Source organism: Haemaphysalis longicornis, unplaced genomic scaffold (genome assembly GCF_048455015.1).
Source record: "Haemaphysalis longicornis isolate Haplotype H1 unplaced genomic scaffold, Haemaphysalis longicornis Haplotype H1 scaffold_1, whole genome shotgun sequence".
NCBI classification, from domain to species: Eukaryota; Metazoa; Arthropoda; class Arachnida; order Ixodida; family Ixodidae; genus Haemaphysalis; species Haemaphysalis longicornis.
The window spans coordinates 225,141,983-225,167,482 of NW_027526203.1; the positions used below are offsets into that span (position 1 = coordinate 225,141,983).

General features: G+C 51.6%; 2 protein-coding genes across 2 annotated transcripts; one reads left to right on the forward strand and one right to left on the reverse strand.

Moving 5' to 3' along the window:
* Positions 1-8,741: 8,741 nt before the first annotated feature.
* LOC144157995 (uncharacterized) lies at positions 8,742-9,389 on the reverse strand. Its single transcript, XM_077688693.1, has one exon. The coding sequence runs from the start codon at positions 9,387-9,389 to the stop codon at positions 8,742-8,744; it is 648 nt and encodes a 215-aa protein (XP_077544819.1).
* A 1,211-nt stretch (positions 9,390-10,600) lies between these two features.
* Positions 10,601-25,178, forward strand: LOC144158007 (uncharacterized). Its single transcript, XM_077688700.1, has 4 exons — positions 10,601-12,230; positions 22,010-22,265; positions 22,983-23,082; positions 25,170-25,178. Exons 1-4 carry the CDS (start codon positions 10,601-10,603, stop codon positions 25,176-25,178), a joined length of 1,995 nt encoding a protein of 664 aa, XP_077544826.1.
* Positions 25,179-25,500: the final 322 nt, after the last annotated feature.

Sequence of the window (25,500 nt, forward strand, 5' to 3'; positions counted from 1 at the left end):
GGAATGGTCATGCGACCCACCAGCTCATTTCCCGCAACAGAACCTATGATGTCACATGAGCTAAGCTCTGCGATTGGCGGAGGCTGGCAGAAGCAGACGCAAATTAGGTAGAACTTACAAACTAGACGAACGAGCGATTTGCGCTTAAATTTAGGGCACATTCTTTACAAAGCAATAAGAATGATGGAACAAACAGTGGAAGTTACGAAAGCACATGTAAACATAGAAGTACTGATGCGTTCTGCTGTTCGTACTGCACACAGCATGCTTGGTTTAGCTGCAGAGCACTACGGCGCTTGGGGTTGTCTCAGACGACACTGGCCGATTGACGCAAGCAACGGTGTCTTACGTGACCCCATTTGTCGAGCGAGCACTGTTTCAGGGAACGAATATTTGCTCCCAGAACAAAAACAAGCCAGGTTTAAATGCGGGCAAAAACAAACCAAACGCTTGCCACGGTATGGTGGCGCCATCTAGGTTACGGAACGTAAAGAAACGTGGGAACAAACCAACACCGCTGTACAGGGTGGAGACAACCTTTGAAGGGTCCCGTGCCGCCGCAATTGGGCCAACGGGCTCAACGCGTTATTCTTTTCGTTTCCCACGAGACCTAGCAACGCGAAACAGACAATATGATTCAAACTTCTTCAGTAAACCGCGTTGCGACGATAATTTTAGCGCGGTTTTGACACAATGACTTGCTTCGGCGGCGAGCGAGCAACCGAAAATGGCGGCGCCAGCGTATACGTGTCTCTACCCTGTACGGCGGATGCGTGAATGAAGGTATTCTAGGCTGCAGAGCGGTCGGTTCCTGTGATGTCATTTGGGACCACGAAAACGCACGATTGAGCGGGAAAATCAAAATTTTGACCTAAGTTGTTTAATTTCTCAGTGAATAAAGCACCGTTTGTATCCGGACAAGCGCTGGGGGCACTATAAAACACGAAATCTTTCGAATAAAACCAACTTGCATTTTCTCTTCATGGGTCCTTTAAGCAATCATTTTTCGACTATTTGCTCACAACGTCCCTTATGCCCTTATTCTTTTGACCTTGTGTTCTGTCCCCAGTCTTTCTTTTTACACTTGTTGTGATGAAATCGAGGATAATATTGCAGGATTAAAGGCTACTGCGCCTGGCTTAGACGGTATTCATGGGTTCCACATGAAACTTGTACAGGCGCCGTCATAAGTAATTGGAGCACGGGAGCTGTGGCCGAACTGTATCGGAGCGCCGTGTACTTGCACCGGCGGTAAATGAAAGGACGAGAACACTCATGCGCGCCTGCCGACGGCGATAGCCCATCTATACCTCTCAAACCAGTTTTTAAATCTGTCTTCAAGCATTGCTCGCAGCATAGTGCTCTCGGCGACGGCGCTGATAGCAGAGACGATTCTGGCAGCGTCTCTGGCGCACTTCCAGTTGCCGGAGAAGCGGCGCGCTGTCACAGCAATTTGCAGTGAGTTTTTCGTTCGAATATTTTTACGTGTGTACGCTATCAGCGCCATCGCCGAGACCAGTATGCTGCGAACAATGCTTGAAGCCAGGTTAAAAAAAGGGGTTTGGGAAGTATAGATGGGCTATCGCCGTCGGCAGGCGCGCATGCGTGTTCTCGTCCTTTCATTTACCGCCGGTGCAGCTACACGGCGCTCCGATACAGTTCGGCCACAGCTCCCGTGCTCCAATTACTTATGACGGCACCTGTAAGTCGACTTGTTGCGCCTATTCTTTGTTATATATTCAATTTACCTTTTAAATCCGGATCATTTCCAAAGACATTGAAAATAGCAAATATTATTCCCGTACTCAAAAAAGGTGACGCGCGCTTTATGGATAATTATTGGTCCTTAGCTATTTTTTCCTTGTTAGATAAGGTTCTAGAAAAAATATTGAGACCCGTCTTTCCCGCTACCCTAAAAAATTCAACTTACGCACCCCTTCTCAGTTTGGTTTACGTGATGCCCTATGTACTAACATTGCGATTGCGTGCCTAACAGACAAAATTAAATATTTCATTGACCGCGGCGACGTTGCTGCTGCCGTTTCCACAGATTTCTCGAAAGCATTCCACACCATTGACCACGACATGCTTTTCATTAAACTTCAGCGTTACGGCATAACAGGCCCCGCTCTAACTTTGAAACGCAGCTTTTTATTAAATAGCCAACAAATAGCCTCAGTTTCTGCAGCAACACCATCCCCTGTCACAGTAATCAAAGGCGTTCCCCATCGCTGGATTTTGTGTTCATTGCTCTTTTTAATTTACATAAATGATCTTCCTCTCTGTTCAACTTCATCACAATGCATACTGTACGCAGACGACCACCGTCTTTAACTCACATCAAAACATGTGTACCTTAATCCAAATTCTCGAGGCTGATCTGTTTTCTCTCGAACGACGGTGTCTCCTAAACAAGTTATCTATTAACGTGCACTTGCTTTCTGCTATTCAGTTCCCCTCAGAGCAAAATTTCAGCCATCCCTTCTCTCTATATTTTAGGTGACAGAATTGAACCCCGCCGTAGCAAGAATTGGCTGGGGGTAGCAGTTGATTCTCACCTCAAATTTCACGAGCATGTAATCTTCATTTCAAAGAAAGTTTCATTTGGTATCAGAGTAAATTTGAATAGAGCCAGACCTATATACTTCAAGCCGCAAATTCTTCTAACTTTGTATTACGCTTTCGTCCACAGTCACCTAAATTACTGCATTTCTTCCTGGGCTGGTACGTATCGTACCCACATGTCACCGTTAATAACACTGCAGAAACAAGCGCCACGCATCCTTATGCATTTTCCCACCGACAAGCGGAATCTTCCCCATTGTTCAATCATGCAGCTCCGTGTTTTGCCTCTACATCAACTTTATAGCTACAGCGCCGGTAATTTCTTTTTCAACATTTTTTACGCTCACCTTGCTTTAGATATTTTCCCTCAACGCATCAATTCCAATCTCAATTTAACGCGCTTTGCTTCACGCCACAATCTGCTACTTCCGTGTGTACACATTATCTACGCCAGACATATATCATTCAATTCACCGCCATTTCACTCTGCAATTCGCTAACCCCGAATTCACTACGCGTTTTTAAATCTAAACTAAAAACTTTCTTGTCAGACAATTCCGTTTGATTGAATAGTAACTTCAGGGTTATGCGTTTTATTTGCGAATATGGCATTCATTTCCCAATTTGCCAATAGTTTGGGGTTGCATTCGCTGTTGTTTTTTATTGTTAAAGCTTATTAGTGTAACATTTTTTTCTTTGGTTTTTGTATTCATTTTTTTCTGTTTAATCTGAGTGTCTATTCGCTGACACCTGCGTTCTAGTATTGTTTAATATTTATTCGTGCTTGAACTATCATTATGGAAGGTCCCACCTGCGGTTTTTTACCTTGGGACCTCTCAGTGCCTCTGTACCCATTCACGTTTCATGTCCACGCTTGGTAAACAAAAATCAATTGAATTCAATTCAACAAGTAACAAGAAAAAGAGCGTAAGGAGCAGTTGAAGGTGAAACGCTATAAAATATGTTGGGTCATCACGCTAACATCTCAGACAAAATTCGGAGGGCTGCTTCCACACACGCACAGTGCCGTGCTAGGCACGTCAGAATTGCTGGGTCAGCTTTAAAGCGCGCCGTTAGAATTTATTCTCATTCAACCTTCCGAATGATGTTAGGCTAAAAGCCTGTTTTGATGATAACCTACCGCCCGTCTAGATCGCACGGCATTTCAGACAACATCCCTAGCAGTTCAGGAAGCCGAATTTATATGTCCATTTAAGTTAAAGATCCCCAGGTGGTCAAAATTAATCCGGAGCCCTCCACTACGGCACGCCTCGTATCCCAGGTGCAGCTTCCGGGCGCAAAACTATCAAACTTTGCAAAAAGAAAATGTTTTCATTGAATTTGTTGTTGTTCCCCAATGAAAAATGTTAAATAACAGCCGGATCAATGGCCATTGAAATTAGATGTGAGACAGGACTATAACACTAAAGTTAATCGCCATAAAACAACAACGACCCCTCCTCATTTCCTCTCTATCATTAGGTAGAGCACGGGCATGCTTGTGATCTTGTGTAACGACGTACATAAGGGATATATTTGATATACCCGCCGCGGTGGCTCAGTGGCTAAGGCGTTGTGCTGCTGAGAACGAGGACGCAGGTTCGATTCCCTGCCGCGGCGGCCGCTTTTATGATGGAGGCGAAAAGCAAAAACGCCCGTGAGATTTCGGCGCACGTTAAAGATCCCCAGGTGGTCAAAATTAATCCGGAGCCCTCCACTACGGCGCGCCTCATCACCTGCGTTGCGTCGGTGCCTTAAACCCTGCAATCAAATCAAATCAATAATTTATATGGGTTCAAACAATGCAGCTTCACAGAGCACGGAGGGGAAAAAAAATCTAAATCGACAGGATGACCAGCGTACTCAAAAACACGCAACGGGACATTCCAACCGAGGTAGGGACGGGGAAGGGGAACTACGAAAGATGAACATGTAAAACTTTCATGCAAAAAATATTGCTGCTTTTTCAAAGATCTCAAAAAGGTCGCAGTTCTACTACGCATAAAGACGTAAAAAAAATGTTAGGGCCGTCGAAGCTTTTTTTACACCGAAAAAATCTTCCTTGTTATTATAGTTTTATAAAGGCTTGCAGTCCATGTTTTTTAACACGAAAGTGTTTTATCTCATGTGTCAAGAAAACTTCACTTACGTCATATCCGTCACGAGGGACGCCAGTACAACGAAGCAAGCGGCCTGTAAAGGGAGCACTTCTGCACACAGGGTCTTCTTGCGTGGAAGCAACCTTTAGTACTAAAGAGTACCTCGGCCACCGACCTCGGGTTAGATTTCAGTACAGAAAAATCAGGAATAATGGTTTTCAATGACGCTACCACTGATGTAGCGTCTATCCAGCAAGGCGAATTACCTAGAGTGAAGGAATATAAATATTTGGGAGTGTGGATAAACGAAGGGGATAACTACCTAAGAACTCACGAGTAGCAACTTAAGGTTAAGGGAAAGCGAAACGCAGCTATAATGAAGCATGGAGCTCTGTGAGGGTATAACAAATATGAAGTAGTAAGAGGAATGTGGAAAGGAGTAATGGTTCCGGGTCTCACGTTTGCGAATGCTGTACTGTGCTTAAAATCAGACGTTCTATCAGGCCTTGAAGTAAACCAGAGAACGGTGGGACGTTTGGCCTTAGGCGCGCATGGAAAAACAACTAACGAAGCAGCAGTTCAGGGAGATATGGGCTGGGCGTCGTTTGAAGTTAGAGAAGCTCAGAGTAAAATATGCTTCGAGGTGAGGTTGAGGGCAATGGATGAACGAAGGTGGGCTGCTAAGGTTTTTAGTTACCTATACTTGAAAAGCGTGGACACGCATTGGCTAAGAAAGACCAGAAGGCTAACGATGAAATACGGTAAGAACAGTGGAGAATCCAAAACAGCCAAGGTAACCAAAAAAGAGGCAAGGCAGATTGAAACGAATAAATGGAGGGAAAAAATGGAAGCTAAAACGTCGTTAGAGATGTACAGGGCTGAGAAATTGAACATCAGAAAGGAAAATTTCTACGATAATTCCAAGGGCAGTGCTTTGCTTTTTGAAGCTAGAGCAGGTTGCCTGCGAACTAAGAGTTTTGTGGGGAAGTATTCACAAAATGATGGGGTATGCGTGGTCTGCGTAAAAGAAATAGAAACTATGCGGCACATAGTGTTAGAATGTGAGGGTATCCATCCAAATCTACATGAAGGGAATATGGGGCTTCCAGAAGCCCTAGGATTTAAGGGTATCACAGAGGAAGTTAACTTCAAGGCTGTCGAGGGGACGAAAAGAAGATTAGAATGCTGGTGGACGAAAAGCAGAGAGGGGAATATTGCCTGGGACAGTTACCACCTATAACAGGGGAACAAAAAAGTATTTCGGGTGTAATAAGCTTTAGTGCCTGTCCTAACCAGCGCTAGTATTAAACCAAGAGTGTAAAACATGGTTATATTAGTCCTTTTTGGTAAGATGACATGTCATCACCCCGCTTCAAAGGGGAAACCAATAGCAATCATCATCATCATCAGTACGTTATACTTAGGGTTGTTCATGTTCGGGTTTTATATTTTAACACAACAGTGTTTTATGCCGGGATACACCAAGATTTCAGTGACGTCATATCCGTCACGGAAATGACGCCAGTACACCTTTGCCGTAGCGACCCGCCAACAGGACGTTGCTCGCTAAGCACACCCAAAATACAGTCGCCGACCCGCAAATCATGCTCAGATGCAGATGTCTCTGCACATTTCCCTTTCGTGTTTTACCAATTCCTATGCCAGAGGAATCAGCCACAGTTTTTTTATAAAATCGGTACTTTACAGCCAGTTCAATAATCTAGATTTATTCCTCCCGCTGAAATGGCACGCAAGACATAGGCAAACAAGCAAAAATACAATAGAGCCACCAGGGAACCTCTGAATAGGCAGACAGGATATCTTCCTCCTGCAATCAGAATTCGTAAATGTAAGCAATCTAAATGTCAACGCCTCAACTCACACACCTCAAGGCATTTTCACCTCCTCCCCCGACCCAACTCCGGCACAAGAAACCTTTCTCAACAAGTTTTTCACCAACACCTCTTCTGCACCAGTGATTATCCGAAAGTGGTACTACCCACGAAACCCCTCCCTATATATGTCCCTACTGCCACCACCCGGTCAAATCCGACCTCAACCCCTTCGTTTGGAACTGCCCCAAAGAATCTTACTTCCACACATTACCATGCCCCACCCCCCCTCCCCCTACCATGACTACACAACTCATACCGATCAAACAACACTGTCAACCGACAGGCCTAGACCAGTCTCTGTAAATAACTGAACGCATCGGTGCGCATCAACTTCAACATCATCCCCATCATATCTATCACGTCATCATCTGACGCAGCAAATTAGGCTGTTTAGCCCAGCTAACATCGCCAGTCTTCATTAAAGATTGTTCACTCTTTCTGTGACACCGTATTCAATGTAATAATTTATTCCACGAAAAACGGCCTAGTATGAGCAATTTAGCAGTGGTCTACCCCACAAACTGTGCCCTCTGCGGAGGACTTATCAAGTGCTCCCACGCTCAAGACGACAACCATACGGACTGAATCCAGAAGGACTGTACTCCCCCTATATACCTTACTTCCCCACCTCCGCTGGCCACTGGCCTTCCGTCTCATTAAATCAATCGCCGCCATAGCCAGAGAACAATGATGCGTGGAAAACAATTGTGACGTTCGGACATCGATACCGGCAGCCGACAGCGTGCACCGAAACCCGGAAGAGCCGACGCGCATCCCACCTCGCGTTCGAGCAATGACCGCCTTCGGGAGACACCACGATGGTGACCCCTCCGGAGCCCGGTGGAGGGAGCGCGCAACGACCGGCCAGCCGCCAGTCACCCGAACCAGCACCAGTTTATGAACATCGCCTGGGTGTCTACATTCTCGCAGAGTGCGTGTAGAGATTGTCATCGGAATTGAACTATACCGGCAGACGAATAGACATAGAAACCATTGAGATTTGTCGGGATAGTTGGTTCATAGTGAAGGAAAGGTAAGCTGCGTGGGAAGTTAAGGCAAAAGAATGCATACGACGCTTAGAAGTGCGGTCTAAGAGTCATATGTGCTTCTTCCAAACGTATTAACCTTTAGCGCAGTTCACCCTTGTTTCAGTAGACATCTTCCCTCGACTACACTGCGATGTGCGCGAAAACCTGCAGCACTTGCTCTGCAGCACACACGTCACTGGGATACACTTCCGGGCATACGTGCTTGACTATCACTGGTGTCCAAACCACGTGCGCTTGTAGCTGTCGCAGCGTTACCGCTTCTTGCCTGGTGAGCTTATGATGGGGCGGCGGAAACACCCGCCTGCTATCCCGCTTTGTACGAGGTGAGCGGTATCACCTCGTCGTCGTTCGTCCCCATAGGTCGGGGGTCCGAGCTTACGCCGCGACTGGTGAGCGCGCGCGCCGCTCGGTCCGCCTCCTCGTTGCGGTTCTCGCCCGTGCTGACCGGGCCGACGTGTGCCAGGAACCACTTCACCGTCACCTGCAGCCGCCTGGATTGTAGGGCCCCGCACACCCTCACTGCGCTGGGGGACACGTTGTCTGTAGCGTAGTTCATGATCGCCGTTCGCGAATCATTAATCACTGTAGAGCACTTCGGGTTCACAAGCGCCAGCGCAATGGCCAGCTCCTCGGCCTGATCCGAGCTCCGCGCCCGAACGCTGCCCGCCGTGTACAGCTCCCCGGAGGTAGCCGCGACCACGACCGCTGCGTACGTGCCCAGCCGGTCTGGATACTTGGCCACGTCCATGTAGTAGGCGCCGGTGTCCGACGCATGCGTCACCGTGAGAGCTTTTGCCCTCGCGAGCCTTCGTTCTTGGTTGACGTCGGGATGCATGTGCTTCGGGATCGGCGACCTGCAGTTGGCGGAGCAACCCGCATGGCAGCGATGCCCGACTCCCTTCCCTTTGCAACCCCTGTCCGCGATAGCCTATCCTTTTCAGTATCGAGCGTCCTGTCCTCGTCTGCGCTAATCTCGCTAGCTGCGCTGTGCGCTGAGCTTCGGCGATTTCGTCTAACGTATTGTGCACCACTAGCTCCAGGAGTCTTTCCGTGCTCGTGTGCGTATACAGCCCTAGCGCTGCCTTGTACGCTTTGCGTATTATCGCGTCTAACTTCTGGCGCTCCGCCGCCTTTCAGTCGCGAAACGCCGCAACGTAAGCCACGTGGCTGACCACAAACGACTGCACGAGCCTGAGGAGGCTTGCCTCCTTCATGCCCGCGTGCCGAGCGGACACCTTCCTGATGAGCCGGATGGCCGTCGCCACTTTGGTATCCAGCTTCTTGATCGTAAGTCCGTTGTGTCTGAGCGCGTCAATGTGCAGGCCCAGCACTCGTAGTGATTTCACGTGCGGGATCGCCGTCTCGTCCTTCGTCTTCAAGTTTATATCCGGCTCGGTTGCGCCGCTCCTGCTCCTCCTGCGCGGCGGGATGATCAGGAGCTCCGACTTCGCCGGCGAGCACACCAGCCCCGTTCCTCGCAGTTGATCCTCGATCTCATCGATCGCTCGTTGCAACGAATCCTCGATGTGGCCGTCGTTACCTCCCGTCACCCAGAGCGTTATGTCGTCGGCGTAGATGGTGTATTTGACGTCCGGGAGGCCTTCGAGTCTCTCGGCCACCCTGATCATCACCATGTTGAAGAGTATGGATGATATCACCGACTCCTGCGGTGTACCCACGCTGCCCAGTGTCTTGTTGGGAAGCTCCATGTCCCCGGCCACGATCGTCGTCGTTCGGTCGGTGAGGAAGTCCCTGATGTATGCAAACGTTCGCCGACCCATGTTCAGACGGGACACTTGCTCAGTATTGCCGAATGGTGGACATGGTCAAACGCACTTTGTAAGTCCAAGCCCAGCACTGCACGGTTGTCCATGGAGCGAGTCGGTTGGTCGATCACCTCGTGCTTGATGAGTAACATGGCGTCTTGGGTGCTCAACTTGGCCCGGAAGCCCAGCATCGTGTCCGGGTACAGCCCTTCCTCCTCGAGGTACAACTGCCACCAATTGAGTAGCACGTGCTCCAACACTTTGCCCACACAGGACGTGTTGGGTTCGAAAACATCCGCAATCACTTCAAGAATGTGCGGTTTCATCATTGCCTCTGCATTGCACCCTGCTCGACCAAGCGGCGGCGACCACGAGGCGGAGATCAGAGCCGAACCACGCTGAATCTGGCGTCAAATGAAGTGTTTTCGCTCTGCGAGGAATTCGTGCGAGCGGCCGTGGACATACGATATCCCAACGGATCGCGCGGGGCTACGTGGCCGACAATGCCAGCGCACGCACGTGTGTGTTATGATGCCTTCGCAGGTGGTGTGATGGTGGCGTGATGTTTGCACCGCAATGAAAAAGCGCGCCACATTGCGGAGGATCCATTGCAGTGGAGGTGACCCTTTGAATTACGAATAATGAGGCAAGGACCGTGCAAGACCGCAAGCGACGAATGATCGCCTTGAGAGAGGCGGTTGTGCATCGGATAATTGGCCGGAAGGAACACGGACCGGACATTTCGTCTGCAGCCAATGGGAAGTTCACGAAAGGGAAAGTGCTGTTCTTTGATTGGACTGCAGGGAATCCTTTGTGTTTAGAAAGCCTATATAACCTCTTGTAAATACACTCTAAATAGAGCAGGAGACGCATTAAACACTCTCTTCTCTCAGATGTCGTCGTTGTCTGATCCTGAAGGTGCCAGCAGATAACGAGTTCGTCTTCATTCCCCATGTCAGCGGCATCCATCTGCCGCTCAACCAGCAAGGCGAACGTAAAGAAGAAAAGGGAAGAACTTGACTGGCGCAGTACGACAGGATCTGCATGGCTGAGGTGAGGACGGCAGCGGACAACGACATCGGCCGAGACTGATGACAACCATCTCCACCTGACACCGCAGCAACGGGCCAACGAAGCAAGGCTAGTCACCGATTTCCGAGGAGGACGAGTGCCCCGCAAGGCCACTTCAGGCGGGTACCTCTTGGTTTCCTGTCGGGCGCAGAGCAATGACAAAGCATTACAACTTGCGAGACAGAGAAAAAGACAACTCGGAAATGAACGGGGACGGGGCAGGAAACTTGCAGGCGTTGGAGGTCACCGACAGCGGCGCGGGGAGTCAGAGTAGTGGCACGTCAGATACGGCGTCGGGACAGCAGCTTGAGCTGCTTCAGCTGCAATGGAAAATTGCTGAGGCGGAGAAAGAGAAGCAGCGCTTGATGTTAGAAAGCCAGCGGCTGAGAGCCCGTAATGGGGCTGAGTCCAACGAGGACGGTGACAGCGTACCGCTTGGCGGAAGACCAGAGGAAGACAGACGGCTGAAATTTGCCAGCCTGCTAAAAGGTGTACTGGCGCCTATGCCTAACCAAGAGGCACTAGTGCCAATGTGGTTTGAGGACGTCGAGGCAACACTCGATTGTTATGACGTTCCGAGCGAGTGGTGGGCTGGGCTTGTTTTGCCACAGCTGAGCGAAAGGGCACGTGGACTGCTGTGCAGGCTGACAGCTGAGGAAAGAAAAAAATTCTCTAAGCTTAAGTCTAGCATCCTGGACGGTCTGAGGCTTTCGGCAGCGGAGTACAAAAGGTTGTTTTCCGAGTCTAAAAGAAGAGAAAAGGAATCCTGGGATCAGTTCGCTGTGCGCCTGGAAAACTATTTTGACTGTTATGTCGAGAGTTCAAAGGCAAGCACATTCAAAGAACTCAAGCAGCTAGTTGTCGCGGATCGCTTAAAACAATGTTTGAGCCCTGAGGCGAAGGCGCATGTTGTTCGTAATGAAGAGGATGCGTTTTTGTCGCCCAGTGCCGTGGCAAAGCTGGCTGAGAGATTTGAGGAGAGCGAAAGGTCCAGGCCTGCGCAAAGGAAGGCAAGTGTCGAGGAATGGCAAAAGAAACCTAAAACGCTTGCAGACGGCCCCACGGACGCGAGATGGAAGAAACGTTGTTTTGAATGCAAGAGCACTGATCACTTTGCCAGGGATTGTCCCCAAAAGGGCTTTGTTGCAAAGCAGGGCAATAAGTCAGCAGCGCGTCCAGAAAACAGACCGGTGGTTGCGAGAGTGATGGGGCCTGCATTCGAGTCTACCGTGGGAACGACAGACAGGGTTGGGCAAGATACGCAGCCGAAGCAGCACGGGTTGGAAACGGTTACGCTTAAGAGCTCAGGGCAACCATTTGACGCGGTAGTGGACTCGGGAGCTGAAGTGAGCGTTATCAGGAAGTCTGTTTTACCTAAATACGACTCTACAGGTTCGCAGATAAAGCTGACAGGAGAGTTCGGGCAACAAGTAATAGCGGAGTTGACCTATGTCCCGCTGACAGCGTCCGAAGGAAGTCCGTACGTAGGATCCGAAGCGGGTCAGGCGGCCTTGCTTTGTGCACTCACGGACAAGCTACTCGAGGGGACCGATGCACTCATCACGCCCAACGATTACGCACAACTTCTCGAGGAGAGAGCGTTTCCAAACGGGGTGCCAGATGAGCGGCCAACAGCCAAAGAAACCGGAGCCGCAGCTGAGGAGGCAGGCGAGACACGCGAGGAGCAACCGGCGACTACCTGTGTTCTAATAACCGAGGGCAGCAGCGAGGCCCCTGAGCCGGTTAAAAGCAAACGAGAGGAGTTCCGCGAGGCTCAGGTGGCAGACCCGGTGTTAGAACTGTGCGCAGACCTTCCGTCCAGTCGTGGAGAGAGACCACAGAGGGACGACAGAACGGCCGGGCGCAGGAAAGGAAAAGCCATTAAGAGGCGCCTCTGGCCGTAACGGGACACCACGACTGGAGGGAGGGGCCGCTCGCGGAATTCGGGGAAGCGAGGGAGCGGCCGGCTCTTGGTGACCGCGAAAGCGGAAAGCAAGGAGAACGACTCGGAGGGGCCCACGGACGAGCATCGCTCCGGCGACTGCTCGAATTGGCTCCAACGAGAAGTGTGAATAAACAGTTGAACGAACAAAATATCGAAGTGCTTCTTCTGGGTTAATTCAAAAACCTGCAACGACAGGAGAAGTATCTCTCACAACAAAATTTGGTGCCGAAACCCCGGGAACGGATTATCACATCCACCGGACCCCATCGACTCCACTTCAAGCACCGACATGGAGATTCAACGAAAGAAACGACGGGCTGTCCGATCACAGGTAACCCGCATCGTTAAAGAAATCGACGAATGCCTTGCGGCCAGCGCCGAGCCGACCGTCGACGCTTTGAAGGCAATCCTGCAGCGCCTTGAAATGGCCAGCGTCAAGCTGTCAGAAGTGGACGCGGCGATCGAAAGGTGCCTGACAGATGAGGACGCTGACGAAGAGTTCGAGCAGGTCCTGGAATATTCCAAGATCGCCAATTCCTTGGGCAGGCTCAAGCACAAGATCGAGACGCAACGTCTTTCTCGTCAGGTACAGACTACAAGCACGAGCAGCAACGAGCCTCAGCCGCAGAAAACTTCAGCCTCAAAAACGAAGCTGCCAAAATTAGAACTCATTCGGTTTGACGGCAAGCGGAAAAATTGGCAACCGTTTTGGGAACAATTCGAGCAATCAGGGCACAAGAATGCGGACTTGACTGCAAGCGACCGATTCCACTACCTGAGGTCCCTGCTCACCGGAGATGCTGCGGCTGCTATTGCAGGACTCCCAGCGACTGCCCAGTGCTACAGCGACGCCGTCGATCTTCTACAGCAGCGTTTCGGCAGCCCAGCAGCGTTAATACAAGAGCACATGCAAGGCCTCATCGACGCGCAGCCGTTGACGTCGTCAAAGAATGTGCCGGCCCTGCGGCGTCTTTACGACAGGCTACAGGTGCACATGCGGGGACTCAAGTCGTTGGGTGTGGCGGACGAGTCGTTCAGCGCAATGCTCTACCCCGTGCTGCTACGTGTGCTTCCAGCGGACATGATTTTGGATTATCACCGCCGGCAAGCCGAGGATAGTGACGGGACAAGCAGTGCAGCATCAGCGAACGGCGACTCTGCATCAACCGGCTCATCAGCATCATCTCAAGGGTCTCCACTCCGATCTCTCCTCCACTTCTACCGACGAGAGCTGGAGAGCCGTGAGAGGGCAGCGGAAAGCCGACCCGACGAGAACCACGGTAAGCCCCCGCCTCCTTTTCGCAAGCATCACGCGGCATCAGACAAGGGCCCTAGAACCCCAACGGTAGCGGCCTTGCACGGGATGTCGTCCGACACACAGTGCTTACTTTGTCAATCGAAGGCACACGACACTCCCGACTGCAACGCAAAAATAGGCCTGAGGGAAAAGAAGGCCATACTAACATCGAAAGGCAGGTGCTTCCGCTGCACCAAGCGCGGACACCTTGCAAAGCGTTGTAGGGCAAGCATCGAATGCAAGGCTTGCAAACGACGGCACGCAACGACGATGTGCGACCCGGAGTTCTTGAGAAAAATGCATGCGCATGGCGAAGAAACGAAGGTGAAGGAGGTGTTTAACGCTCCCATCTCTCTGCATGCATCCGAGAACACAACCGATCGCCCCTCCGTACTCATGCCGACTGTGACAGCGTGGAGCAGTGGACAGAACACAAAGAGTATCACAAGAATTCTTTTCGACAGTGGCAGCCAACGATCGTTTATTACGGAGGAGCTGTCTCAGAGACTCGGCTGTCGGCCGCTCCGCACGGAGAAACTCTCGATTGGAGTGTTTGGAGGGCAGAGCGACGCACGAACATTCCGGGTGGTTGAGGTTCGCCTCATCAGCAGGCATAATGCAAACACGGAACGGGTAATTGAGGCGCTGGAAACACCCTCAATCTGCGAGCAACAAATTCCCTGCCCTGCCGACGAAATTCGCAAGTCGCTAGAAGAACTTCGCTGCCCACTCGGTGACGACACAACAGTACTAACGAACGCGAGCACCGGAATCCTTGTTGGCTCTGATTATTATTGGGAGTGCATTACGGGCTCTGTAAGAAAGCTGCAAAACAAACTCATGGCAGTGGAGACAAGATTCGGTTGGGCAGTTCAGGGTCAGACTTCGACAACATGTCTGCTGGTTAACTGTGCCCACGCGGTCGTCCTACGTACGACAGTAGCCGACCAAGAAACAGCGCCAATTTTGAGGCAGTTTTGGGAGCTAGAGGGCGTCGGTGTGTCGGAAACAACACAAAACTCCTCGAACTGTCAGGTTAAATACGAATTCAAGAACAACCTTGAGACAGTTAACGGCCGCTACCAGGTGAAGTTGCCGTGGAAGGATAACGTAGAGTTGGCAGACAACCGCGCAGTAGCAGAGAAACGATTTCGTTCCTTGACAAAAAGGCTCAACAGGGCCCCGGAACTCATGGAAAGATACGACAACGAGATGCGGCGACTGATTGACGATGGCGTAGCAGAGGAAGCGCCCACTGATCCACACAACGGCAATCAGCGTACCTATTACATGCCGCACCAACCTGTTCTGCGAGACAACAGCACGACAACCAAGCTCAGAATCGTGTTCGACGCGTCATCGCACAGTACGGACGCAAACTCGCTGAACGACAACTTGGACAGTGGGCCAAATCTAAATCCAGACCTCGTGCGCCTGCTACTAAATTTCCGAAGCCACCCAGTCGCACTCGTCGCTGATGCGGAAAAGGCGTTTCTGCAGATGAGTGTCGCCCCTGAAGACCGCGATGCGCTTAGATTTTTGTGGTTTGCTCGTAAGCCCGAAAATGACAAGCCCTTGCCGGAAATCGCTGCATACAGGATGACTCGAGTGCCGTTCGGGACAACGTCAAGCCCTTTCCTTTTGGCGGCAACGCTGCAGTGCCACCTTGAGAAAATGGAGCAGGAATACCCAGAAACAGCGAAGATGCTGAAAAACTGCATCTACGTCGATGACGCGCTGTGCGGCGCCTCCAGCGAAGAGGAAGCGGTAAAGGTGTACGGCGAGGTTAACCGCATTTTCGCTGCAGCATCGACGCGCCTGCACAAGTGGGGTTCTAACAGTAGCCAAATGAGAGAACTTTTCGCGCAGGACAGCCTCAACGAAGTACCTCTTGGTCAACCCGCCAACCTGCTAAAGGTTCTCGGCCTTACGTGGCTACCTAACGAAGACCTCCTAACCTTTGCTCCAGATCCTGTTATCAAATTTTCTGCGGAGCAAAGAAACACGAAGCGCTTTGTCCTACAGACAAGCGCTCGGCTGTACGACCCACTTGGTTTCCTGTCAGCTTTCACAGTGAGGGCAAAAACACTCTTCCAGGAAATTTGGAAGGCAAACATCGCCTGGGATGACCCCTTACCCGACCATCTACTGAACGAATGGACGAAGTGGTGCCAGGAGCTACCTTTGCTCAGTGAGATGAGCATTCCCCGAACGTACGAGGGAAATATCGGAGGGAACCCTGTGCACCGCACACTACACGTGTTTTGCGACGCCAGCCAGAAGGCGTACGGTGCGGCTGCATACCTGTGCACACAGAGCAGCACAGGGGAACGAACCTGCACCCTGATCATGGCCAAATGCCGCGTGGCACCAGTGAAGCTCCATCAGCTCCAGCCTTGCCGTCACATTGGCAAGGCTGGAGCTGATGGGAGCCTTGATGGCATCTCGACTTTGCCAATTCATCGGGTCAAGCCTCAAGCTTCATATCGACAGCGTCCACTTGTGGACGGACTCGATGATCACGCTTCACTGGATCCGAGGTGACGCGACAAGGTGGAATGAGTTCGTAAAGAACCGGGTTGCAGAGATCCAACAAAACACGGACGTCGCACAGTGGAGGCATTGCCCAGGCAAAGGTAATCCCGCCGATCTCATGACGAGGGGCATGACCGCGGCTAGCCTAAAATCGAGCGACATGTGGTCCATCTAGCCTAAATCGAGCGACACGGTCCATCATAGATAAGACAAATGGAGGAAGTATAACCGTCCGCGGAGCGTCCGTCTAGTTTCACGCCTGAAGAGTTGGAAACGAAAAGGGGAGTGAATGTAGCGACAACGACTTGCGAGGAACAACCCGATCTCCTGAAGTTGACGCGTTTCAGTTCGGCGACAAAGGTGCATCGCGTGACGGGTTGGGTTATGCGCTTTCTGCATAACCTGCGAAGCAAGGAAAAGACGTCCGGTCCATTGACGGCAGCCGAGATTGAACGAGCCGAAGAGTATTGGCTGAAGAAAGCTCAACAAACGGCCTTTTCGGACGAAATACGCCGCACGACACAGCGTATGAAGCTTTCAAACTACTCTTCGTTGAAGGACTTTAACTTGTTTACAGACGAAAAGGGCCTGCTCAGAATACGCGGCCGACTCTGCTCTGCGAACAAGACGAGGGATGAGCGCCACCCGATCGTGATGCCCAAGGAGCACCGATACACAGTCCTGCTGGTAAATCGAGCACATTTGCAACTCCTACACGCGGGCGCCAGAGACACACTCGTGCAGCTGCGCGAACGATACTGGATTGTGCGTGGACGCCAACTCGTGAAAAGTGTGGTGCGATCTTGTGCTGTGTGCCGGCGGTACAGTGCTTCCCACATCGAGGCAGACACCGGACTCCTTCCCCCCGAACGGACCACCAAAGCAGAGCCCTTTGAGGTTGTCGGCATTGACTTTGCCGGCCCCCTTTTTGTGAACGAGAATTACAAGATGCTGAAAGTGTATATAGTGTTGTTTACCTGGGCCGTGACGCGTGCAGTGCATTTGGAACTCGTTACGGACATGAGCACAGGAACTTTCATCCATGCCTTTCGTCGCTTTGTAGCCCCGTGTACATGGACGCGACGGGGGCGGGGTGAGTTGAGTGGCGGGTTCAGCTTACCTCGACGCGTCCGCGTTTATATGAACCCCGTCCAAAGAATCGAGGTGAGGGGAGCGGCGGTGTTCACGGAAAAGGGGCTACCGTATTTTCACGATTCTAACGCGCACGTTCTTTTGCTAAACTGAGGTAGCTTAATGTTTGTGTGCGCGTTACAATCGGGCTCAAAACCGAAATAGGCTTTAAAGCGGCCGGCAACACTGTCATGCGCCACGGACACGAAGTACCCGCAAAATCCAACTCAGTCCAATAAAAACAATCCGTCAACACCACGTTAGTGAATTTCGGCGCACTGATTCCTCAATGGCATGCCGCATACCCTGGTCAGCTGTTGCACATTTTTTTGTGCTTCTGCTTAGCCCCTAACGCTTAGAATTATGAAGATCAAGGCACTTGAAATCGCAAGCAGCTTCAGTGTTCCCCGCTATAACTTTATTTCCAGCAGCAGCTGGATAAGCAACCTTGTGAAGCACAATTCATTTTTGGCTTCCAGAGGTGCATACGCCAAATAAAATCTCCCTTTTCCAGGTACATGGTGTCATGTCTTTTCCACCTGCGCAGTACCGTCCGTGTCACTTTTTTTTTTTTTCGAATTTTCCTGCGCGAACTTACCCGCCCGTTACGATAGGGGGCGCGTTAGAACCGCGCAAATACGGTATTCTGCTCCCCGCGGCCCGCCGACTCAGCCCGACGAGCGAGCTAACCCACCCCCTGCCTCCGAGTTGACTGGACTCGCCGCGACGGCTCTCTGACCCACCCCGTCCGCTTATACGCCTCGAGCTTCGCGATCGCTGCGCCGCCTGCCGCCGCTTCTCCGCGGCGTTGACGGGATTTGCGCTGCGTGACTGATAGGGGCTCGTGCAGTGTTTTGATTCTATCTCACTTCTTTTCGCCTTTCCGCGCCCTAAAAAAACTTGTTATGGTGACGACTATAGGCAAAGAGTACGTTTAGGTCACTTAAAAAGCAGCTGCGTCGTCGTAGAGTACGCGATCGCCTGCAAGAGCTACCCGGGGACGCGGTTCTGCGCGCTTCGTCGCCGCTCTTCTGGGCGTCCGCGACGGCAGCAACATATCACCCATGTCACCTCCAAAACATCAGGCACAAATGAATTCTACTAACGCCTCGTTTAGACCTGATACTGGCACAATGAGAGGTTGGCTTCATTTTACAGCGTGGGCAACGAATGCGGCTTCGTTTCGCATACGCCGCAGAAAAATATGTTTCGGGGATGTGATTACCCAATACCGGACAATAACATGCCTTTTATAGGAATATAAACCATGCGAAAATGTAAAGTATATTCTAAGCCTGTGCGTCGTTAAATATATGCCCACACACGCCATATAGCAAGAACCAAGGAAATGAAACCACAGAAAAATAAATGCTGTGCCAATGTGGAATTTAGAAACATAATAGCTCTAACGGAAATGAAAAAAAAAAATAAACAGTGCAGCTTCTGGCATGCTAAAGACGTTCGTCGAGGTTTCACTAGACCAACTATACGCGAAATGCACTGCTACTTCGCGAGAAATCGGTGGGGGGGGGGGGGGGGGGCGGGGATGGGGACGCCGTGTACAAATGCGGACCGGAATCAAGCAATGAACGTTTTAGTAATCCCACTCATAAATCTCGCGTTCACTTTCCTTTTGTTTTTCTACTTCAACGAAGAGCTGATCGTACGGCGGACGCATTTTTGGAAGTATACAGGGTAGGCTAGCTGTTCAACAAGCGATGAAATGTGTCGTTGGAAGAGTGTGGTATGTGATAAGGCCCTCTGATTTCAGTTTCTGGTTTATTCTGCAGGCTCCCTGTGCCATATGACGATATTTCGAAGAAGCATTTAGTCGCGGACGCGGATTATATTGCAAGCCCGTCTCCGCGCTGCTCGCAGAGGATATATGTAGCAGATGAAGGTCTGCGGGCGCGCACCTCACGACAAGACGACTCGGTCGTGTGCTGATCCCCGAGTATAATTATGCATTGTCCATCGTACGTTTGTTGAATATTCCCGATATTAACACAGACTGGCTTGTAAATGATGGTGATCAATATCTGAGGTATAATATTGGCAAACGTAACTGGTGTGCTGTCAGGTATGAGTGCTCCGCTGATTATGTAAGCGCACAAAACCGATTTAAATCTTAGTGTATAGCCGTAGCATGAACATATGAGGAACCGGTGGTTACGGAGACACGGCTAGTAAATTCAGGTCAGTGTAACTACAATCGGCTCCATCATACGCCGATTCCGCGACGCTGGCCTGTGACAGACACCTGGGGCTTATACAGACCGAAAATACCACACTAAGATCGCGTCGGAAACATTTACACTCTCGTAAACACCCCCCCCCCCCCTTTGCGAACAGAGTGACTGCTCCACACAAACATGAATTTCAAACGCCCACAAACGGTAAATCTCAGTCGCGAACGTGCCGCAAAAGCAGCGGCGGCACTGGGGAGCGGTGCGCGGACTCCCGCGCCTGCTTTCGAAACGGGCCGCTAGGGGGATTTCAGTGGCGCCCCTACAGGCCGCGCTCGAGGCGTATAGCGTCCTCGATAAACACGCACCGGTGTTGCCCCCAAAACCGGCGCGGTGCACAGTGCCCCACGACGGTGCGTACCGGCACGGAGCGTTGATCGAGGACAAACGGGGCGGTTCTACCCAGGCGCCATCTCTTAATCGAAGAAATCAACTCATAAAAACGTTCACAAGTAACAATACAGCACTGTAATGAGACACAGCGCTATTTGAAAGTGGTATTTATTGAAGGTCAATGATTATATGTACGCACAACTTAAATCCGTCACACATGCGGAACAACGTACTGCCAGTCTGCCACCGCTTCCACTAAACAGCTACATACAAGCTGCTTCTAATCTTCGTTTGAGCCATAATGCGAGTGCCTGGTTTGTTCCGCCCTTCCGTTACAGCAAAACAAGTACGTCTTCATCGTCTAGGCACTCCGGTAACAGTTCATGATAATTCGATCGAACGAAACGAATGTCAATCCCCAACTTTCTGGCAATGCATGCAGCCGTCTTTGAAGTACACAAAGTTCGCGTCCTCATTTACAATCACTGGCCGTTGTTACCGCCCGTTAGGAGACTGTCGCATCGTTGCCCGATGAATTCACAAGCACGGCATCCTTGTCAGCAACAATACACAGCTCCGCTCGCCTTGACACGACTCTGCTGCAGTGCGGCGATGCGCCGTCGCTGCAGCAGACGGCGGAGAAAGCTCCTCGCCGGCATCGTCCGCGATGCATCTCGGGACTGCACGCGGGCGCACCGTCGACTCTCTCGGTGCGCGGCGGTGCAACCCAAAATTGCCCCGCGACGGTGCACCCCGGTTTATCGAGGACGGACGGTGCACACCAGTGCGGTTTATCGAGGATGAAAAGGCGCACCAGTGTGCCCCGGTGTGCACCGGTGCGGTTAATCGAGGATGCTATTATACATGGGGGTGTCGAGTCCAAAAAACCTGTTTATTTCGACTCAACGCGCCCTCGTCGGGTCAATGTAAACGGGGCTTGTGTCACGCAGGGGGTCATGCGGAGTAGTTTACTCGGTCAATGCCTTGACTTTCAAACGCGCCTCTAAAGACATGGGCAATCTTTGGAAGGCCCTGCGGCACCCCGATTCCCAGAGCTACTTCTCCGACTCGGGCATTGAGTGGAAGTTTATTGCTGAACGAGCGCCGTGGTGGGGAGGGTTCTATGAGAGAATGGTTCGAAGTGTAAAATTGGCCCTAAAGAAGGCCATCGGCCGGCAGACCCTTGGCTTTGTCGAGCTGTCAACGGTGCTCGCCGAGGTCGAAGCAGTCATAAATTCTAGGCCCCTCACTTACACTTACGACGACCCTAACGATGGTGCCCCCCTCACACCAGCCTGCTTTTTGGCCGGAAGACGCCTAACCACACTGCCACTGCACGAGGAAAAATTCGTGGAAAGCTCGGCGACCTCGCTCCGACTGCTCTGGCAAAAACGAAAGCAGATCCTGCATCTGTTCTGGAATGTGTGGCGAAAAGAGTACTTGGGGCAGCTTCGTTCGGCCTACGCCTCGAAGAAAACGAAAGGAGGGGTCCCTGGGGTCGGCGACGTGGTGTTAATACGGGAGGACCGCCCGCGGCTGCTCTGGAAGACCGGCATCGTGACAGCAGTGTTTCCCGGCCGAGACGGCAAAATCCGCTCTTGTGAGGTCAGGGTGCCCCAGGGAAAAACAGTAAAGCGACCGGTTCAGCTCCTGTTCCCATTGGAAACAACATAACGTAGAATGAGCCCTGTCTCATTGCGGGGGGGAGTGTTAGAACTGTGCGCAGACCTTCCGTCCAGTCGTGGAGAGACACCACAGAGGGACGATAGAACGGCCGGGCGCAGGAAAGGAAAAGCCATTAAGAGGCGCCTCTGGCCGTAACGGGACACCACGAACGGAGGGAGGGGCCGCTCGCGGAATTCGGGGAAGCGAGGGAGCGGCCCGGCGCTTGGTGACCGCGAAAGCGGAAAGCAAGGAGAACGACTCGGAGGGGCCCACTGACGAGCATCGTTTCGGCGACTGCTCGAATTGGCTCCAACGAGAAGTGAATGAACAGTTTGACGAACGAAATATCGAAGTGCTTCTTCTGGGTTAATTCAAAAACCTGCAACGACAGGAGAAGTATATCTCTTACAACACCCGGCATTGCGGGATGCTTGGGCGCAGGCAATGGCCGGAGCGCATGGCATGCTCGTTCAGGACGAGTTATTGTATCACCAGGAGTACGTCGCGGGTCGCGCGTGCAAACAGCTGGTGCTACCGTCGCACAGGCACAAAGAAGTGCTAAAAATGGCTCACGATTCACCATGGGCGGGACATTTAGGCGAGCGCAAAACGCTTCAGCGGGTTAAAAGCTCATTCTACTGGCCGCGGGTGTCTCAGGACGTAAAGGAGTACTGTAGATCGTGTCACGAATGCCAGGTGAAATCTCCGGCGAGGCAGAAGGATAGGGTTCCGATAACGCCCTTGGCCAGGCCCAGTGCGCCGTTTCAGACGGTAAATATGGACTGAATCGGCCCTCTGGACCCTCCTTCTGCTAGGGGTCATCGCTATGCCCTTTGCGTGGTAGATTTGCACACCAGATGGCCGGAAGTAGTGTGCCTTCGATCACTAACGGCAAAGGCTACTTGTGACGCGTTACTGCAGATATTTTCTCGGCATGGAGTACCGGAGACAATTTGCTCGGATCAGGGCACCAACTTTACGTCGAGGCTAACGCAAGAGATGTTGCAGAGGTTGGGAGCCACACCCAGGTTTTCCACACCCGATCATCCTCAAAGCAACGGGTTGGTGGAACGCTGGAACGCCACGTTCAAAAGGATGCTTTTCCACATAGTCAGTGAACATGGACGCGAGTGGGATAGGATGATTCCTTTCTTGCTATGGGCCTATCGTGAGGTTCCGCACGCCACTACAGGGCGGTCACCGTTCGAGCTGATGTATGGACGGGTGCCGCATGGACCTCTCTCCATTCTCGAAAAGGCTTGGTCCGGAGACTGGGTTGTACCCGAATCACTGGGTATACCAGCAGCAGAATACCTTTCTAGGCTTCGAAATAGCTTGAAAGAAGCTAGCGAGCAAGCCGCTCGACAGAGCGAGGCCACTCAGAGGGAGTACGTGGGACGCTATAACTTGAGGGCCACGGACAAACAGTTTGTTGCAGGGGACCAAGTACTATGGCTCGAGAAGGACGGAGAAGGCAAGCTAATGGCAAAGTGGAAGGGACCAGTCACTGTTATCGAGAAACTGCGACCGTATGTACAGCTACATGATCGAGCTCGAAGATGGATCGCGCAGAGCTGTTCACGCTAACAAGCTTCGTTCCTACCACACCCGAGTTACCGCAGTAGGAGTAATATTTGAGGGCGACCAAGAATTTGGAGACGTTCCGGTCATACCGTCTAGGACACAGGTGCAGGCAACGCTACATCCAGATGACATCGTGCATTTGGAGTCTGTTTAGCAAAAGCAGCTGCGAGACTGAATCACGAGGCATTCGAGGGTGTTCGCAAACAAACCAGGAACCTGCAGAGTGGGTGTCCACCGAATCAAAATCAAAGCAGGGGAGCAACCGCGACGTGCATATCCTTACAGGGTACCGATGGCGTTAGTGCACGAAGTGGAAAGGCAGGTGGATGAACTCCGGGATTGGGGGTTAATATACCCTGTCGAAAGTCCGCACGCGTATCCACTAGTCTGTGTATCAAAGAAGGACGGCGGCATTCGCATCTGCTGCGATTACAGGAAGCTCAACGAAATAACAGAGGCAGACGCATTTCCCATGAGCGTGCCGACAGATCTCTTATACCAGGTAGCAAACGCAAAGTACATAACGCTGCTAGACATGTTCAGGGGCTACTGGCAAATACCCCTAGATGAGGACGCGCAGTTGTGCACTGCATTTACCGCTCCGTCGGGCCAGTACGCATGGAAAGTGATGCCCTTCGGCCTGAAGAATGCTGCCAGCACATATCAGAGAGTCATCAATGGTATACTAGCACCGCATAGGCAGTACGCTTGCGCATACATTGATAATGTAGCAATCTACTCAGAGAGCTGGGAGGAGCACCTCGAACACTTGGACAAAGTGCTTTCATCGCTGGACAAGGCAGGGCTGACGCTTAACGTAAGCAAATGCCGCTTTGCACAACAAGAAGTCAAATTCTTGGGTCATATTGTGGGTTCAGGCCGGCACGGGACTGATCCAGAGAAGGTCCGAGCGATTAAGGAGATTCTAGCTCCCGAAACGAAGAGGCAACTTCGTAGTTTCCTAGGTTTGGCAAACTACTATAGAGACTACGTGCCTGAGTACTCCAAAGTCGTTTTGCCCCTAACCAACTTGACTGGCCGACGTATTCCGCAGAAATTACCTTGGGATACACAGGCGCAGGAAGCCTTTGACCAGGTCAAAGATTGCCTAGTGCAGGCGTCCGCGCTGCAAGCCCCAGATCCGGGGAAAGAATTTATCCTCGCCACGGACGCATCCGATCACGCAATTGGTGCGTGCCTAGCACAGCAGGATAACGAAGGCAAAGAGTGCCCTATCGCTTTTTTAAGCAAAAAGCTTAGCCCGGCCCGGACTCGGTGGGCCACAATCGAGAAGGAAGCTTATGCGATCATTTGGGCTCTGTCGAAGTTGGAGGCATGGCTTTTTGGGGCCAGAGTCAGGGTTATCACTGATCACAACCCGCTCAAATTCCTAACCTTGACCACACCGCAGAGCGCAAGGCTGACACGCTGGGCGTTGGCGCTACAGAAGTATAATCTGGTAGTCGAGCACAAAAAGGGGCTTCTAAACGCTAATGCCGACGCCATGTCGCGGTTGGTGACTTCCAACGATGACGCATAAACGGAAAGCAAGGCAAAGGGCGCGTGTATGCTTTGTCAGGGCATGCGCGAGGCAGGGTCAATGGGGTGCAAGCCGTGAACAGTGCCTCACGTGACAAGCCGAAGGCCATTTGTGAACCCGTGGTTGTAGGTGGTGTGTGTGTGGCATGCCTAAAATGCAGTGCAACACAGTTGGAGGGGAGGTGTTGGGTTCGAAAACATCCGCAACCACTTCAAGAATGTGCGGTTTCATCATTGCCTCTGCATTGCACCCTGCTCGACCAAGCGGCGGCGACCACGAGGCAGAGATCAGAGCCGAACCACGCTGAACCTGGCATCAAATGAAGTGTTTTCGCCCTGCGAGGAATTCGTGCGAGCGGCCGTGGACATACGATATCCCAACGGATCTCGCGGGGCTACGTGGCCGACAATGCCAGCGCACGCACGTGTGTGTTATGATGCCTTCGCAGGTGGTGTGATGGTGGCGTGATGTTTGCACCGCAATGGAAAAGCGCGCCACATTGCGAAGGATCCATTGCAGTGGAGGTGACCCTGTGAATTACGAAGAATGAGGCAAGGACCGTGCAAGACCGCAAGCGACGAATGATCGCCTTGAGAGAGGCGGTTGTGCATCGGATAACTGGCCGGAAGGAACACGGGCCGGACATTTCGTCTGCAGCCAATGGGAAGTTCACGAAAGGGAAAGTGCTGTTCTTTGATTGGACTGCAGGGAATCCTTTGTGTTTAGAAAGCCTATATAACCTCTTGTAAATACACTCTAAATAGAGCAGGAGACGCATT